At 40.2% G+C, this 17,828-nt stretch overlaps 3 protein-coding genes across 3 annotated transcripts; all 3 read right to left on the bottom strand.

Annotated features, from left to right (window-relative positions):
- Positions 1-4,539: 4,539 nt before the first annotated feature.
- Positions 4,540-5,334, bottom strand: LOC143858227 (NADH dehydrogenase [ubiquinone] 1 alpha subcomplex subunit 9, mitochondrial-like). The gene is made up of 4 exons (XM_077368885.1): positions 5,329-5,334; positions 5,145-5,229; positions 4,985-5,055; positions 4,540-4,701 (listed from the first exon to the last, which is right to left on the bottom strand). The coding sequence occupies exons 1-4, from the start codon at positions 5,332-5,334 to the stop codon at positions 4,540-4,542; spliced, it is 324 nt and encodes a 107-aa protein (XP_077225000.1).
- Positions 5,335-7,017: 1,683 nt separating this feature from the next.
- Positions 7,018-8,162, bottom strand: LOC143858226 (uncharacterized). Its single transcript, XM_077368884.1, has 5 exons — positions 8,121-8,162; positions 7,847-8,032; positions 7,575-7,757; positions 7,190-7,486; positions 7,018-7,101 (listed from the first exon to the last, which is right to left on the bottom strand). The coding sequence occupies exons 1-5, from the start codon at positions 8,160-8,162 to the stop codon at positions 7,018-7,020; spliced, it is 792 nt and encodes a 263-aa protein (XP_077224999.1).
- Positions 8,163-9,906: 1,744 nt separating this feature from the next.
- Positions 9,907-12,503, bottom strand: LOC143858225 (uncharacterized). The gene is made up of 2 exons (XM_077368883.1): positions 10,303-12,503; positions 9,907-10,219 (listed from the first exon to the last, which is right to left on the bottom strand). Exons 1-2 carry the CDS (start codon positions 12,501-12,503, stop codon positions 9,907-9,909), a joined length of 2,514 nt encoding a protein of 837 aa, XP_077224998.1.
- Between the last annotated feature and the right edge of the window lie 5,325 nt (positions 12,504-17,828).

Genomic DNA, 17,828 nt, shown 5'->3' with positions numbered 1-17,828 from the left:
TTGTGTCCATCTCACTCCCAGTCGCTCACTTTTTTTGGCAGGTAAGCTAGGCTTTGGCGGGGACCTCTACCAGTTTATTAGATAAGGAGAAAGATGTTACATTCATGGGTACAAGACACCATCCCTAACTTAGAACACATGAGAGGGGGAGATCCAAAGACTCGGGATAGACAAAACAAAACACTAAACCTAAGAGTTCAAATTACTCAATACTTTTGAGTTACATAATCGGCTAGCTTGATGGGAGCAGGTTGGGATCTTTGGGAGTGTCTTAGGCAATTTTCTTTGGAACCTTCGGCCATGGTTCATCTTCGGAGTCATTGTGATTCGTCAATAACTGGTCTTCTGAAGCTTCCTCTCCCCTTTGTTCCCCCCTTAAGACTTGCTTGGGAGGGCGACTCCGTTCTTCCTATCCTTTTCTTGTCCTTTTCCTGTAATTCTATGTGGGATACATTGGATTCCTCCAGTTCTGCCTTCTTACTACTTTGAGTGGTTGATCGGTTAAGACCTTTATTGTGTGGGCTTGGAAATACGGCCTCAGTTTTCTGGATGCCATGATGAAAGCATGGGCCAACAAAAATGGTTTTTAGCAGCGGGCAAGACCGCTGCTCAAAGACGCCAAAACCGCTACAATTACCTTTAGTAGCGGTTATCCAACCGCTACTAAATCTCTCGTCGCTATATCTTACAGCAACGGTGAAAACCGCTGCTATATGGACCGCTTGTGTATGGAACTATGTAGCAGCGGTCATCACCGCTACTGTTTTCAAGTCTTAATAGTCTAGGTTCGCCAATATAGCGGCGGTCTTAAACCGCCGCTAAATATCGGTTCAGACCGCTGCTAAATATCTGAATATAGCAGCGGTTAAAACCGCTGCGGAAGTTGTCTGAATATAGCAGCGGTTAAGACCGCTGCTAAATATCTTCATATAGCAGCGGTTAAGACCGCTGCTGAAGTTGTTGTCACCGTGACTAAAGATCTAACACTGGACTGGGTTTTGCACCATACAGCGACGGTCATGACCGCCGCTAAAAGTTACAGTTTTTTTTAAAAAAATTTAATTTTCAGCAGATCCCTAAACACGGGAATATAAAATTTGTTTGATACACCTGTTTTACAATTAGAACCTGTCATATACACATCACATTTATAAAAACCAGAAACTGTACTATTTCAATCAGCTCCAGTAAGTCGAGCTCCACACAAGGCACGCTTTTCAGTGGCCAGAGCAAATGGCTCTGGAACAGTATAGTTAGATCTAACATTTCCAACAGCCACAGATCTTGCTGCCAACTTTGCAGGAGAGTTTAACTTAAAAACGAAAGACATGTATGTATAGAAAGTATAAGCACATATATACATGTATGGGCAAGTTTCTTACAGTGAGTAGAGCATGTGACTTACAAAGATTCTGCGAACTGAGCAGCATCCAAATCAAGCTCTTGTCTCATAACACAATTCATGACCCAGTCGCTGGTGTAAGCACACACCCCTTTCTTTGCCGCTGCCAATGCCTCCTCCATGTCTTCTTCACATGCTATAAAGATTGTTTTCGATGGCTTTTGCACTTCATCCAACCCATGAAGAACCTGAAAGTATGAAAATTAATCTGGTGTGTCTATGCATGGAGTTTAAAATACAAGGCAACACTTTGAGACCATTTCATTTGCACCAGTCACCATTGTAAGCATCCATATACTTCCAATAATCAATATTGACCCTTATGTGGGTAGGGATTGGGTAGTCAGCAACAAAATTCACAGCACCTATGTTACATGCATGAGTATGGATACTAGTGTCGGAATTTGACAAGGATATTGATTGTCGGATTCGGCTAACCTCAAAAAAGGAATCATGGATTCGGCTAATTTTATTTCTTTTATAATATAAATGGTTATATATTGGAAAATTTTGAAGGATTCATGTTCTATGTTATCCAAGGTCATAACAGAGAACATGACCTTGGATAGGATAGAATGGAAGAAAAAGATCTGCATAGAAGAAGCCAACTAGAGCCAGGATTAGAGCTGAGTAGATTCCTTTGACTTTTTTCATGAAATTTTTCTAAAGGACTCATTTAGCCGACCCCAACTAGTTTGGGGCAAAGGCTTTGTTGAGTTGAGTTGAGTTAAGTAAGTGTAATGTTCTATTTTCATATAAAAAATTATTATTAGTATTATAATGGCAAATTTGTTGCAGTGTTTATAAAAAACAGATTAAAGAGATCTAGAAGTGTCCCAGTGAATCCTAAAGTATTGGTGTCCAATAATCAATATTGACTTTTGAGTAGGGATTGTGCAATCTGTAACAAAATTCCCAACACCTATGTTGCATGAGTACGGATGCGAGAGTCGTAATCTGATATGGGTATCGACTATCGAGTGTCAGATTTGGCTAACCAAAATAACAAAGGTTTGTGGATTCGGCTAATTTTAATTCTTTTAGAAGATAATATGGTTATATATTGGAAATTTTTGGTAGATTAACTGTATGTAATGTTCTATTTTCATATATAAAAAACTTACTATTAGGATAGATAGCATGTTACAATTGTAAATTTGTTGGAGTATTTAGAAAAAAACAAAGAGATCTAGAAGTGTCAGTGAATCATAAAGTATTGGAATCCGACACATCTTCAACATGGGTAATTCTCTGGGTCAGAAGTAGTCATGTACCATAGCCCAACACTGATATCTTAAACATCAATCTATTCCATGGTTATATTTGGCAACAATCATTAGTCACATAAATGCTACACAAATTCAAAACCACCACATTGTAATTTTGTTGTCGAAACAGACTCAACAACACAGTCAAGTGGCATCAGCCACTCTTTTTTCCTCTTAAAGGAGGAGAACACTGAGAACAAAGAAACCAAAGGGAAGGGAGCCCTTTTGTAAAATGAAATCGTGAAAATTATGTTGAGAATTTCAGTTGCAGGAATAACCATGATTTCAAGAGTGCCACAAAGAATCAAAGATGCCCAACAAATTTCAAACAAAAAAGGAAAAAAGAAACAATTGAGAACAGGATTATCAGAATGACTTTATTTAATACCAGATACTAAATGGCACTTCAACTGACCCACAAATCTGCTCTCCCTGAAACTGGCCTTGGGTAATTGGACGAAATTACCCAAGCTCTACATCAAAGGTAATAAACCACACATTAAGATGACTAGTAAAAAAGACATGTACATTTGCATAAATAGAACCATGTAAAAGTTTGCACACTAACATGCTAGAATTCCCATGCATCTGTTGAAACCCTAACGCTATCTCTAAACCCTAACCTCATTCTCATTCAACTCAAAACCCTAACCCCTATACCTACGCAATTTAAAACCCTAGACCATCCCTCACCAATTGAAACCTTAAACACCAACCCATCCCTCACCAATTTGATTCCATAAATCTTAATCCTATCCACACCCATGGATAGGTTTCCTTTTCTTGTTCTCTTCTCTGTTTTTTTTTTTTGGTGAACAGAAAACTCATGGATGCTCAATGTTTGTTGCACTCTAGAGTCCTCCAGTTGATCTACTCTTTCGGAGTTAAATTAAGAAGTAAGATGTGCAATGAAGCTGTCTTCATGAGGACTGGACAGTGGTATTGCTGCACTTAAGCTGTGAACTGGTATGCCATTGTCTAAAGCCTAGTGTGCCTGTGTAGCAGCCATGGTTTGCGGGAAGACTGTTGTGTCTTAGTGTGGCTGTTGTGGTCTCTTAGTGGGCTGTTGTGCCTGTCTAGACTGGCATCCCTTCTTGTGGGCTGTTGGGACTAGCACGGACTGTTCTACTCTTGCATGGACTAAAGCCTCTTGTTCCAACACTGTAGAGAAAATCATCATCCTCCGTCCGCGATTATTTCATGGTCTCACTCACCAGTGCTAGAGGCTGGATTATCGGAGGTGCCAGACCTTTGATCGCTTCTAGGGCTGTCATCATCGCCACGACCCGATTTATCACTGTCTCCTCATAAGGGCCTAAAATAGCATTGACATGACCATTCACTTATGTTGATATTCAACTATAAAAAGGATGACATGAGTGACTTCTCATGTGCGCTACTCTGATCCTAACCAAACAACTCCTCATTAACATTTGATACCTACCTCAAATGATCTCATGGGTACAAAATCCAAAGGTGACACAGTCGCAACTATCTCATACTTAGCATGTAATGGGGACTGAAACATAGACTGAATTGTGCTAAAATTGGGATTTAAAAAAAATAGACTTGTACTGTGCGTAACAAGGGCTGAATCAGTGCAAAACATGGGCTGAATCAAAGGACTGAATTGTGAAAGAACTGGGACTGATTCGGGGGGTGAACTATGGACAGAATTGTGCTAAAAACTAAGGCTGAATCCAAGGACAGAATTGTGCTAAAAACTAAGGCTGAATCCAAGGACAGAATTGTGCTAAAACAGTGAGTATATCTATGGGCTGAAATGTGCTAGCAGGGAGCATATTCATGGGCTGAAATGATAGTAGCAGGGCTGATTTGTGGGTTCAAAATGTGCAGATGCTTTAGCTCTTAGCATGACAAATAGAAGAAAAGTATGACCTCAGGTAATTCTCTCAAAATAGCTTCCTCTGCAGATGCTTTAGCTCTTAGCATTCTTGATGGAGATGATGAAGATGCACCTAAGCAAGAAACTTGTATAAATCTCATGATGCCGCCATGTTCTTTGGCGATCTGGATGTGTAAGCAAGAAAGTCCAGTTATATAATTAAATTGAAAAAATGCAACCAAACAGCAGATTGGATCATGCCCATTGTGGAAGATGATAAATGGATATGCTATGCCACAGTCAAAGCTACAAAGATCATCCAGTTCAAAAATAAATAAATCAATAAACATCATGAATTGCTAAAGGATGCCTTAGAAACCTCTATACATGAAAATTGACACTTATATTATTCAATAGATAAAAAGGCATGAATGTGAATATAAAAGTGAGACCTGAGATTTTACCAACCATTGCAAGCTGTTCTGCCATAGCATGGTTCACTTCCTCAAAACTATAGTTTCTTGTCTCATACTCCCGTCCTGCCAGCACAAATTGTTTATGTTTATCAGCATGATATATCCCCCAAAAAATAGCTCAAAAAGAGCAAATCCTACATAAGAATACAAACCAATAAGATTAAGAACAACATTTGCCTTTGCCATCACCGCCTTGATTGAATTTTCATCTCTTGGGTTGTATTTCATCGGTACTATCTGAATGCATTAGATATCACAACATCAAAAGATAACCTAAAGGAAATAACATGAATTAAAAGAAGAAGAAAAAAAGAGTACAACCCGTGTCCCATGTACATCCATTTATACAACCAGCAATTCCAAGCTGGAAAAGACTCTTCCTAAATAATTGATTACCGCTCCTTCTCTAGTTCTATTTGCAGCTCTGCAACATTGAGACTGCTTCTCTGAACTTTGGATTGTGATACATCCAAAGATTGCCTTAGCTCCTGAGATACTTTCTGTACATCCAATAGTCTACTTCTAGTACTCTCCAAAGCCACTGAACTCTGTCGCCCATCATCTGTAAGTTTTCCAACCTGCTCTGACCACATTTTCAGCTGCAAAAGAAAGTAAATGGCTCACACACACAAAATAAATTGATTGTCTATCAGTGGTATTTCGTGCCAATAGTTGCATCAGAATGACCCATAAAGACCAGTGAGTAGCCACACATAAACCAAACAATAGTATATGATCGTGCAACAAAGATATCTGGATATCTAAAGCTGTAGTGAATGATCAAATAAATTAGAAGTTCAGTGACCCTGGCAAGGGGAATGGATACAGGAAAGGTGAAGTGGGCACAACTTCAGTCACATGCTAGGCTGAACTAACTGGGATTGTTGCCACTCCAAGTTGTGCTCATCAAGAGAAGACTTAAGACTTTGAACGTGGGCCCATGCTTTATATTCCAAGTCCCTAGCGTCAATGACATCCCTGCAGATGGAAAAGATATCAAAGCAGAAATTATGGCATCAATTTATATCAGAAATGAAGTGAACACTTCACAGTTCACATTGACTAAACCATCTCTTTCAAGTATGACATCATAGGCTGAATTAACAGTGCCTGTTTGGCAAAACCATCACACAATGAAGAGAACAACTAAAGTATGTATAGGGAAATCAAGTTAAATTCATCAAAGTTCCATGCTCTAAAAGTCATCTGTTACATGTCATGATGGAACTCGTAGTTCCCTGCCAACACATCTCCTCTCCTCCATCTCAACATTACCTCCTTCAACAATCCACCATCAGCCTCCTCTCCTCCATCTCAACATCACCTCCTTCAACAATCCACCATCAGCCCCCTCTCCAATACATCCCAACAACCATCATCTCTATATAAAGGTTGAGATTGACTGTAATGATGCACTACTTCAAACTTAGAAATAAAATATAAAGGTTCATACATCAACCATAGAAATGGAATAAGACAAAGGGACTGAAGTGCTTCGTGTTTGGTTAAGTACATCAAAACCCCATACAAAAAGTTACCAAAATCCATGCATGTACTAAAGAACAGAAATAGAAAAGACACAAGAAACTGGCTTAAGTGCTTCCTGTTCGTTTGACCTGCAAAAAAAATATTTTAGAATAAGTGACAGATTCAACAAAGTCGAAATAAATTTATTAATAAATAAAAATATCATATACTTACAAAGGAAGAAACCCATGGCACATGTCCTCCTGCGGCGTCTCTAATAGTTTTGCGTCGTCCTGATGGTCTTATTAGAGGTTCAGTACCCACCATTGCAACCCTGATACTAACCAGAGAGAATCCATCTCCCATTGGTTTGCCATCAACTAGAGTCATCGGATCATCACTCACAAGAAGTCCCTTGGCCACTTCAAGCCCCGATTCTTTCATGCTCATCAAAATAACCTTAGCAACATTAAAGAAATGAAGCCAAGTACATTTATACTCCAAAATTATAATAGTAAAGAAAACACATGATTAATTGGATGAAAACGTAAAAACCATTTATACCTCAGGGCGGGAGCGATCTATATTGATACTAGAGGGGGACGAAGCATCCATTCGTGTAGGTGTCCCCTCAGCGGGAGCCTTAAATATTTTAAGGTAGATCCATCATTCAAAAGCATCATATCACATATTTATAACTATCTCCTAACGAACAAAATTCAAATTTTACCTGGCTGCGCATGTAAGTTGATATGAAATCATCAATCTTTTGGGTAATAGCCTCCTTAAACTGGCTATTCTCCTCCCTAAGTTGTTCAATTACATCTCTTTGTTGTTCGATCTGTGTACAGTAATTCATGCGACTTGAGGATGACCCAAATGTGTTAGTCAAGTTTGCACCATATCCCATCATCCGCACTCGGCCACGCCTTTCTGATCCCACACACTGGGCAAAGCCGTCGTCCCTAGCAACAATGCCGGTAGTGGTAGCCTCTGGATGTTGTGTCTCATACTCTTTAAATTTGTTCTGAAAGTAAAATAAAGATAACTTATAAGAAAACTACCCAGTTAAACCAAGAAATATATAAATATAAACATTTTATACCCTAACATACCATCAGTTCCTCTGAGGCTGGATCAACAGGCTTCCCATTCTTCTTCGTATGAGTACGCTTAAACATTTCGATGCGGCTAAGATTCCCACCCGCCTCACTATGTATCATTGCGAAACTCTTACTTCCCGCAGTATGCATACTTTTTTGTTTGGACCTATTAGCCTTATTGGTTTTACTCAGCTCCTGCAATTTAGAATTAATATAATATAAATTATAAATCTCGAGCTTGAATGAAATCACAGGAAAACCAAAACAATAATATCACATCTTACCTGACCTAGCGGGGAACGCCAATGGATGCAAAGTTTCGTCCACTGCGATTGTTCTACTCTCGGCTCTGTGCATGGCATATTTTCATCGAAGTACTGTTTTTTTATCTTACACTTCCAATTTTTCCATTTCAGACCGATATTACTAATCACCCAACTCTTATGTATCTCATGAACATCGTAAGTTTGCTAAAAGGTCATGTAAAATGTTAATAATATGATGGAATTAAAATGAATGCAATAAGAAAATCTAACATAAATTTCATTTTCATCGTACCTGAACAATATCCCACACATCTTCTTTGTTTTCATTCGGCATTTGTCTCCAATCAAGATAGTCAATGGACAACTTAGGACCAATTCTCGCAACAGAGCCTAGGAAACTCGTGAATTTTTTCCCTGTTTTACCTATAGGCTGGCTCAGCCCATTGAACTTCACTCTCTTCTTCGGGCCTTGTTTTCCCCACGTATCTTTGCAATAAGTCGGACCCCGAGTCCTCCTCGACGAGGAGGGAACATCTTGTGTCTCTGAGGGCTGGGAGTGTGACAGCTCATCCAAGTGCTGAGCCAGGTCATCTTGGTAGTGATCCTGAGCATCATCAGATGAATCTTGATCCTGTAACTGTGACGATGGCCTCAAGAGATTTTGTCGTGTCATCTCTAATTACCTGCACAAGATTATCAATTGAGATTAGTATTTAAATTAAAAAACATACAACTAGTGTAAAAAAAGATAACAATTTCACAATTTAAAAGTGGGTCAAATAACAATGAGAGAACAAAATTATAGAAATAACAACAATGAATAATAATTTAAAATGTTGATGGTATGAATAATAATATAACAAGTCCCTAGGTTAATGCATCAAATAAACAAACTAACCTACTCGTGAGGCTAATGCATCAAATGAAAAAAAATACTACAATAATAAGCATGAAAGGGCCAATTGTAGATATTCTAGTGGATGCTCCTTCATGAAACTAACAGCCAATTGAAAATAATAATTTACAGTTTTGCCAACTAAATAAAATTGATAGAGTGTAGTGACAATACTCTAGATCATCCATGTCAACATTAGCATCGTCAGTATCATCTTCGTCACTACCATCTGATTCACTATCACATTCTTCGTCATCATCTTGAATTTTCTGGGTCAAGGTTTCCAACGGTTCATCAAATATTGTCCCAACTATATCTGTCCGTTCCCATCTACCAATGTCTTCCAAATTTTGGATTTCCACTGCCTCGGTCTGGACATATGCTTCCTCATTTTCCCCACCCACGTCATACAAGTCCCTAGGTTTCGTCTTCACAACCACGTGCCAATCTTTTTTGCTGGGGTGATCTTGCACGTAGAATACCTGCTCAGCTTGAGATGCAAATACAAAAGGCTCATCTTTATAAATTTGTCGTGCCATATTTACAACCGTATAGCCGAACTCATCTATTTTCATTCCCCTGTCCGGTGTCAGAACATCAAACCAATCACACTTGAAAAGTAATGCCTTCAGTCTTCCGTAATAGTTAAGTTCCAAGATATCTGTCAAAACACCGTAATAACTAACATCTCCTTCCATTGGATTCCGATCCCTAGAGCTTGAAAAACTTCTTGTACTTGCAGTGACAACAACCCCGCTATTTTGTGTTTTTCTTAACCGTTCGCGACTTTTCGTGTGAAAGCGGAAACCTTTACTAATAAACCCTTTGTATTTCGTAACGACGGTCGATGGACCTCCGGCTAACCATCTAAGCTTTTCTGATAGCTGCTCACTTCTTGAACGATGCAACTCTTGAACCTATTTAGAATTTGATCGTTCAATTACAAAGATCAACATTTTTGCTAAATAAACTTGAAGATTTGCGTATGGTTCATAACAAACTTACATGTGTGCGGAACCAAGTTGGAAATTTTTTGTTGTGAATGTTTTCTATAACCCTTGGTCTACCACGAGGATGCTGCGTTTGAATATGTTTAAGGTGTTCTCTGCATAGAAATTAATGTTTGTTAGAGAAAAGAGCTTTAACGTATTTGCTCAATAAATGATTAGACAATTTAATTGACTTACTCAATAAATGGTTCAACTACAGGGCAGTTGAAGAGAACATATCGATGTGCTTGATCAACAATGACTTGATCTAAGGCACACGTCTTAGCGTTGCCTATAGGGCGTCCTGCTACGGAAAAAATAGTGAATCCTTCTTCTATTTCACTCGGAATATCCTCATCATTTCTAACTGGTCGATTCAACTTTGATTCAACACCTTCAAAATATCTCGAGCAAAATGTCATACATTCTTCTGCCAGGTACCCCTCTGCAATAGATCCCTCGGGACGACTTCTATTGCGCACATACGACTTTAATGTGAGCAGGTACCTAAACGAAAACAACTTTTCATTACTTTCACTAATACGAATAAATTTTCAAGTATGAAAAACAATTTCATGAACTATGCATACCTCTCTATGGGGTACATCCATCGGTACTGTACCGGTCCAGCCAACACTGCCTCGTCTGCTAAATGTATAGGTAGGTGCACCATGATATCAAAAAAGGCAGGAGGGAATATCTTTTCCATATGACAAAGTGTTAGTGCAATCCGATCTTGGAGTTGGAGGAGGTCACTTACATTAAGGACTTTTGAACATAACTCTCGGAAAAAGTTACATAGTTCAATCAATACCGAGCTGACATTCTTAGGCAATGATGAGCGTACAGCTAACGGAAGTAGTTGCTGCATCAAAACATGACAGTCATGGCTCTTTAACCCGGAAAGCTTACGCTCTCGAACATTCACACGCCGCGAGATATTAGACGAATAGCCATCTGGAACTTTGATGTCCTTCAGGATGTTGCAAAGAACTTCTTTCTCCTTTGGAGACATTGTGAAACATGCTGGGGGCAAGTATGTTTTGTTCCTCTCATTATTCATCGGGTGAAGTGTTCTTCTTAGTTTCATTTCTTGCAAATCTAGCCGTGCTTTTACAGTGTCCTTTGTTTTTCCTTCAATATTCAGTAATGTCCCAATTACACTGTCACATACATTCTTCTCAATATGCATCACATCTAGGTTGTGGCGCAGTAGGAGTGTTTCCCAGTACGGCAGACTGAAAAATATACTTTTCTTCTTCCAATTGTGTTCCTTGGGATGCTTCTCTTTTTTCTTAGATGCAGAATTAGAACTTCCTTGGTCCAATGTATTCTCCTCAGTTCCACTTTTTTTCCGATGGGTGCTTTTCTTCTTCGGATCGATATCTTTCTTTTTGCCAAATGTTGTGTTAATACTTTGTAATTGATAAAATACCTGTGTCCCTGACAGGGGGATCGGAGCTGACCTCTTTTCTACAGTGCCATCAAAAGCAAACTTTTCAAACCTAAATTTGTGGTTCTCCTCTAAGAAACGCCGGTGACCCATGTAACAAAATTTTCTTCCATGCTTCAAACGAAGAGAACAAGTGTCCTTACTACAAGAAGGACATGCAAGTTTTCCTTTGGTGCTCCATCCCGACAAGTTAGCATATGCAGGAAAGTCACTAATCGTCCACAAAAGTGCTGCATGCATTTGAAAATTCTCTTTCTTCGATGCATCATAGGTCTGCAAACCTGTCTCCCATAGTTCCCTCAACTCTTCAACCAAGGGTTGTAAGTAGACATCAATATCATTTCCTGGACTAGATGGGCCAGGAATTAGCAACGACATCATTATATATGGTTGCTTCATGCACATCCATGGTGGCAAGTTATATGGAATGAGCACAACAGGCCATGTGCTATGAGCAATACTCATCGTCCTAAATGGATTGAATCCGTCGCTTGCTAACCCAAGTCTGATATTGCGAGGCTCTGAGGAAAACCACTGGTGAATGTAGTCAAAAGTTTGCCATGATGCAGAGTCTGCAGGATGCCTTAATATATCATCTTTCGTACGGTTGTCATGATGCCATGTCATGAAAGAAGCTGTTTTGGTAGACATGTATAGCCTCTGCAACCTCGGCTTTAAAGGAAAGTGACGCAGAATCTTTGCAGGAACTTTTGGGTATGTAGAGGATGAATGAGTTCCCTGATCTTCCGAATACCATTCAGTTGTTTTCCACCTTGAAGCCCCACACATGCGACATGTCTCCTCGTTGGAGGCTTCCTTCCAGTATAGCATACAGTCATTAGGGCATGCATCGATTTTATCGTAATGGAGGCCCAAATCCCCAACAATCTTCTTCGTTTCATAAAAGGATTTCGGCAGTGCAGCACCCTCGGGAAGTACCTCTTTCAACAATTCAAGCAACATGGTAAATGACTTGTTACTCCACCCATTCAGACACTTTATGTGAAACAACCGAACCACGAAAGATAATTTTGTGAACTTGCTTCCAGGGTATAATTCATGCTCGGCATCTTGTAATAATTTATAAAACTTCTCTGCATCTCCACAAGGCCCGTCCCTACTTGCATCTGCTAGCTCAACGTCCTCATCTGCTTGTCCATCATCATCGTGGTTCGACCTTGGATATAAATCATGTAACACTTCATGCATTTCATCTTCTATAATTGGTTCATCGACCACTCGATTAGCATTATCATCCCTACCAAGAGTTGACCTTTCCCCATGATAAATCCATCTAGTGTAGCCCGACAACATCCCATGCCATAGCAAATGTGCCATGGCGTCATCTTTATCAACCCTTCAATTGTTGCCACATTTCGTACACGGGCAGAATATCTTTCCTTCAACAGCTCCATGAGCAAATGCGAAGTTAAGAAATTGAACAACACCTTCCTCGTACGCTGGGTCATTCCTATTTTATTCAAATCCAGACACACATTAGACATCGTAAAATAATGCATCTCCTTTCTAATTTATACTATATTTGGAAAACTAAAGCTTCAGGTGGCCATACCTTGGAAGTTGAATCCAACTTCTATCCATAATTGTTTTTCTAATTTTCTCCAGAACAGAAGAAAATGATGGGAAGAAAAGCGTACAACTGAAACCACCACGGAGATCCGGTCGGATGGTCAACCCGGATATGATTGTCCCTAATATCATGGGTATTCACTGAAGAAGTAAATGATTGTCTCTAAGAATAATTAACTTGTTGGAATTTTGTGATCCAAAGCACATGTATCAACACAAGGGGAAATAAAAATGAGATTTAAAAACTTCTTTATGCATCATACGAACAACAAAATGCACCACAGCCAATGCTTCTACAGTTCAACCGTATTCCAACGAAGAAGAAACAACATATATACAATTCCCTCTTTATATAATCAAGTAAAGTCAAGACTAAGATGCTTCCTTCTATACATAATAACTACGTCTTAGATATGTGAGAATTGACTTTGGTACCTCCAGAATGCCATTAATACCTTCAAAGAGATTGAGAGAGAGAGAGAGAGAGAGAGAGAGAGAGAGCATGCAAAAAGATCTCTCACTAAAGATAGCTGATGATGAAGAAGAAGAAGAATTACTACTAGATGAAGGTCTGAACCAACAACATGAAGAGAATAAAAAACATAGAGAAGAAGAAGAAAATGAAAAAGCATCTTTAGAAAAACCCTTTTATGTCATATTTCGCCGAAATTACCGAAATTTCCAAATATTCGACCGAAATTTCCTTGTAGATTTCGTAAATTTCGGATTTCGGTCGTTTTGGTGTCGGTGTTGACCGCAATCCGAAATTTCAGATTTCGGTCGAAATTTCAAACCATGTTCAGAACTATGCCACCTTATCTCACTAGCTTCCACCCCTTCCAGAGCGGGGAGAAATAGTAGAACCAAACGAAGAAATTCCTCTCTTTGGAAGGAGATAGAAAAGGAGATCAAATTCATTGTAAACATGGGTATGGAAAAAAGACACAAGAACCCATATCTAAAATACGACCTTTATAATGATCTAAGGATTGTTGGGGAGGATGTAGACTTATTAAAGGATTCAGAGAGAAAGGGTAGAAAAATTAGTGCATGAGTTTGGGGAATTGAATTGGGAAAGGGCAGGGATGATGGATGTTGCAACCACTTTCCCCATCATCCTCCCAATAGGACCGTATCGGTTCTACTCAAGTAATGACATAACCCATTAGGTTCTTTTGTGGCTGTCTGGCTGGGTATAACCCGTGTAGCTGCCCTATGGCAGGGGATCCTCTTTCACTCCAGAACCTAACTCAACACTGATTTGAATGTAAAAAGGGTCAGGCATTCAAGTTTCTGCTAATACTGGTCTCGGTCAGGGAAGCCTTTTGGAGTTAGTACGCATCGACTGCGTGTTATTACGGGCATGAGGAGTCAGATTTTTTATTTTTTATTTTTTTTATGACGAGCCCACTACCATGAATCCTCAATCTCGAGACTCAACTCCTAAATTGAAGCTTGAAACATAGTAGGGAAGCAAACCCATAATGTTGACATCTCACCCAAAGTTAGACAAAGGTTAGACATATACTTTTGGATATATATAACTTTCGAATTGTGTAGTCCACATAGCCATCTCTAGGAAAAAATCTCAAAAGAGACAATCGCAAGAAAATCACATTTACCACCTAGCACAATAAAGAATAAGGTTCATAAGTTTCTATTTGAAAAGGCCCTTGTTAATAGGGGCCCCTCTTATGTTACTAGTTGACCAAAATGGTCTGGAGCTGGTTCTTAGAATAACTAACAGGCTGTTGGACCACGAAGAGGATTAGGGGAATACATAAGCAACATAGGTCCATGGTCTAAAATTTCTGTTGTTTTCCTAATATTATCTATTTTACATGAAAGGTCACAACTCAGGGAGCCCCACCACATCAATCGTGTGACAATAACAGTAGTAATTAAGTTGTGTTTTTCCATTGGTTACCATTCAAAAAAAAAAAATAGTAATTAAGTTCCCAGCAATGTACAATTATTGAGAAAATGAATGACTTCATTGTATTAATAAAAGAAGGAAAAAAAATTCTTGGACGAGCTTGCGAAAACAAGAAACCTGAAACATGCTGAACATCACCATGACATGAATGTTTGTGTCACCTCTTTGATTTAATAGGAAACATACCTTCTTCTTCTTCTTCTTCAAACCCTAAACCCTGAAGACCCTGAAGACCCTGAAAAGAGAAAAACAAAAAATCAGAGAAGAAATGAGACAATAAAAAAGAAATAACAGAAGAAATCCTATAAAATAAATATGGAAACACTAGAGATGATTACCTTTATCCAAAATCCACGGATTTCTTCTACGAAATTCCAAAACAGAGCGAGATTTTTAGGGCAATATCGAAAGAGAGGGAAAGGCGAAATAGTTGTCGGTTGAGATGATGATAGAGAGGGAAAGAAGTAACAAGAAGAAACCCTACATGAACAAGAAGAGAAGAGAGGTGGAATGAAAGAGAGAATAGGATAGAGGGGATTGAGCACAGAGCCGATCGATGCCTTTCTCTTTTTTCTTCCTCCTATTTCTCCTCAGCCAAACCCTAAAAGGAATTGCATCCTCCTTTCTTTCTCTACAAAAACCCTCTCTTCAAAAGCTTTTCCCCCTTTTTGCTGAACCCTAAAAGTTGAGAAAGATATTGATAGAGATGATAAACCGAAATTTCAGAGGAGATGTTAGAAGGGCTGTGACGGTGATTTGCAGAGGTGGTGGCATATGGAGGTTAAACGGGAGAGATGAAAAGAGGGTTTAAGCTTCAGAGAAATGGAGGAAGGTTTAATCGTGGTTGATTTGGGCGAAAATGGGAATGGGATTTTAGAGGGTTTGAGGGGCGTAGAGGTGGCTGATGGAATTTTAGAGGAAGAAGAAAATGAAGAAGAGGGTTTGAGCAGGGATTTAACAGGGGAAGATGAGTTTGGGTGGTTCGGCGATGGTGGGAAGGGAGAAGAGCGAGCGACGAAGAAATGGGGAAAAACTCGCGCGCGACGAAGAAAATACTCGCGGGACGGGGAAAATTTTCGCGCCCAACTTGCTCGTATATACGAGTGGTCATATTCTATATTTAGTAGCGGTCATGACCGCTGCAAAATTTAGTCCTTCGAGGGACATTCAACAGCGGTTTAGACCGCTGGCAAATACCCATTTGGTGGCGGCTTTTATGACCGCTGCTAAATGTCCGCTCCTAAATCTCACGTTTGTTGTAGTGAATTTTCTACTCGCTGGTATCTGATCTCAGCATCATGTAGGACCTTGCTGACATAGTAGATTGGTTTCTGCTGGTTGTACCTTCTCGAATTAGCACGGCCGCCAGTGCCAAAGGACTTGCCGATAAGTACAGGAGTAGCTCTTCTCCCGGTTCCGATTTAGTCAGCAACGGTGGGGAGGATAAGTACTGCTTCAGCTCCTAGAACGCAACTTGACACTCCGGTGTCCAGGGTGCTGTTTTGATTCCTTTTACTGCGTTGAAGAAAGGCAAGCATCTTTTTGCAGATTTTGAGACGAAGCGTCCCAGTGCGGTAATCATTCCGGTTAGCCGTTGCACCTCTCTAATAGTCTTTGGTGGAGTGAGCTCCACTACCACCTTGATCTTCTCCGGATTTGCTTCTATTCCTCTTTGGCTCACCAACACTGAAAGTACATTTTGTCGGGTTAAGTTTCATGTTATGCTCTTTTAGGACCTGGAACATCTCTTTCAGGTCGGAAATATGATTTTTCGCGCTCCGGCTCTTGACCAGCATATCATCCACATATACTTCCATATTGCGCCCAATCTGTTCTTTGAAGAGCTTATTTACAAGTCTCTGGTATGTTGCTCCTGCATTTTTCAGACCCAAGGGCATAACACAGTAACAGTAGGTTCCCTGGTCCGTTACAAAGGATGTTTTTGGTATATCTGATTCATACATTCTGATTTGATTGTACTCGAAAAAGGCATCCATGAAGCTCAGAACTTCGTGACCAACGGTGGCGTCTATCAACTGATCGATCTTTGGGAGTGGATAGCTGTCCTTGGGACAGGCTTTGTTTAGGTCGGTGAAATCAACGCAGGTCCTTCACTTCTCGTTGGCTTTCTTTACTAGGACCATGTTCGCCAGCCAGTCCGGATATTGAATTTCTCGAATGAAGTCAGCCCTCAAGAGTCTCTCCACTTCTTCCTTGATCGCTTGGCGCCTCTCCAGGGCGAAGTGTCTCCTCTTTTGCTTCACAGGTCTGCAGGTGGGGTCAACACCGAGTCTGTGTGTGCTGATCTCTGGATCTATGCCATGCATGTCTGCAGGAGCCCATCTGAAGACGTATGTGTTGTCTTGAAGGAACTGGGTGAGGTTCTGCCGAGTGCTACTGTCTAAGGAGGAGCCGATTTGAATGACCTTGTCACTATCGCTTTCGCGCAGAGGAATGGAGATGAGGTCTTCGGCTGGTTCATTCACCTGGGCTTCGTCCCTCAGATCAAGTAGCTCAATCGGCATTGATTCTGATACATTTTTGCCTTTGAGTGCCATGGCATAGCACTCCCTGGACTGTGGTTGATCTCCTCTGATTTCTCCCACACTGTTTGGTGTTATAAACTTCATTTTCTGGTGATATGCTGAGGCGACGGCCTGGATGAGGTTCTGGTCGGGTCGTCCCAAGATAGCGTTATAGACCGAAGTGGCCTTCACTACCAGGAAGTTGACCATTGTGAAAGCTTGACAGGGCGGTTCCCCTATGAGGACTGGGAGTTCAATCTGCCCTTCCACTTTAACAATTTTCCCTTGAAACCGAACAAATCGGAGTTCGCCAGCTTCAAGCGGTCATCTCCTATCATCATCTGGCTAAAAGCATGGTAGTAGAGTATGTCGGCCGAACTTCCGTTATCGACAAGGATTTTCTTTAACTCCCAGTTAGCGACGAGCATAGTTATGACCAGAGCGTCGTCATGGGGCAATATCAAGTTGTCGAGATCTGCATCTGAGAAGGAGATCTCATTATCTATCTTCATATTTTTACTGCCTGTGTGCACGACATTGACTCTGCGCGCATAGGCCTTTCGAGCGCTTGATGACGTGCCTCTGGCGGCCGGTCCTCCCATAATGGTGTTT

The sequence above is a fragment of the Tasmannia lanceolata genome, unplaced genomic scaffold (assembly GCF_043159265.1).
Source record: "Tasmannia lanceolata isolate RefF3 unplaced genomic scaffold, GAP_Taslan_0.1 ptg000025l, whole genome shotgun sequence".
Classification (NCBI taxonomy): Eukaryota; Viridiplantae; Streptophyta; class Magnoliopsida; order Canellales; family Winteraceae; genus Tasmannia; species Tasmannia lanceolata.
This window is presented reverse-complemented; position numbering and strand designations above follow the sequence as displayed.

Coding starts and splice junctions, on each gene's coding strand:
- LOC143858226 (XM_077368884.1), bottom strand. CDS start 8,162: ATGCCGAATGAAAACAAAGAAGATGTGTGGGATATTGTTCAG. Junction 8,033..8,120: donor ATGTGTGGGATATTGTTCAG/GTACGATGAAAA, acceptor ATGACCTTTTAG/CAAACTTACGATGTTCATGA. Junction 7,102..7,189: donor CAACTTACATGCGCAGCCAG/GTAAAATTTGAA, acceptor AAAATATTTAAG/GCTCCCGCTGAGGGGACACC.
- LOC143858225 (XM_077368883.1), bottom strand. CDS start 12,503: ATGGCACATTTGCTATGGCATGGGATGTTGTCGGGCTACACTAGATGG. Junction 10,220..10,302: donor TGGATGTACCCCATAGAGAG/GTATGCATAGTT, acceptor GTTTTCGTTTAG/GTACCTGCTCACATTAAAGT.
- LOC143858227 (XM_077368885.1), bottom strand. Junction 5,056..5,144: donor TGTTGTTCTTAATCTTATTG/GTTTGTATTCTT, acceptor TTGTGCTGGCAG/GACGGGAGTATGAGACAAGA. Junction 4,702..4,984: donor TGGCAGAACAGCTTGCAATG/GTTGGTAAAATC, acceptor TTACACATCCAG/ATCGCCAAAGAACATGGCGG.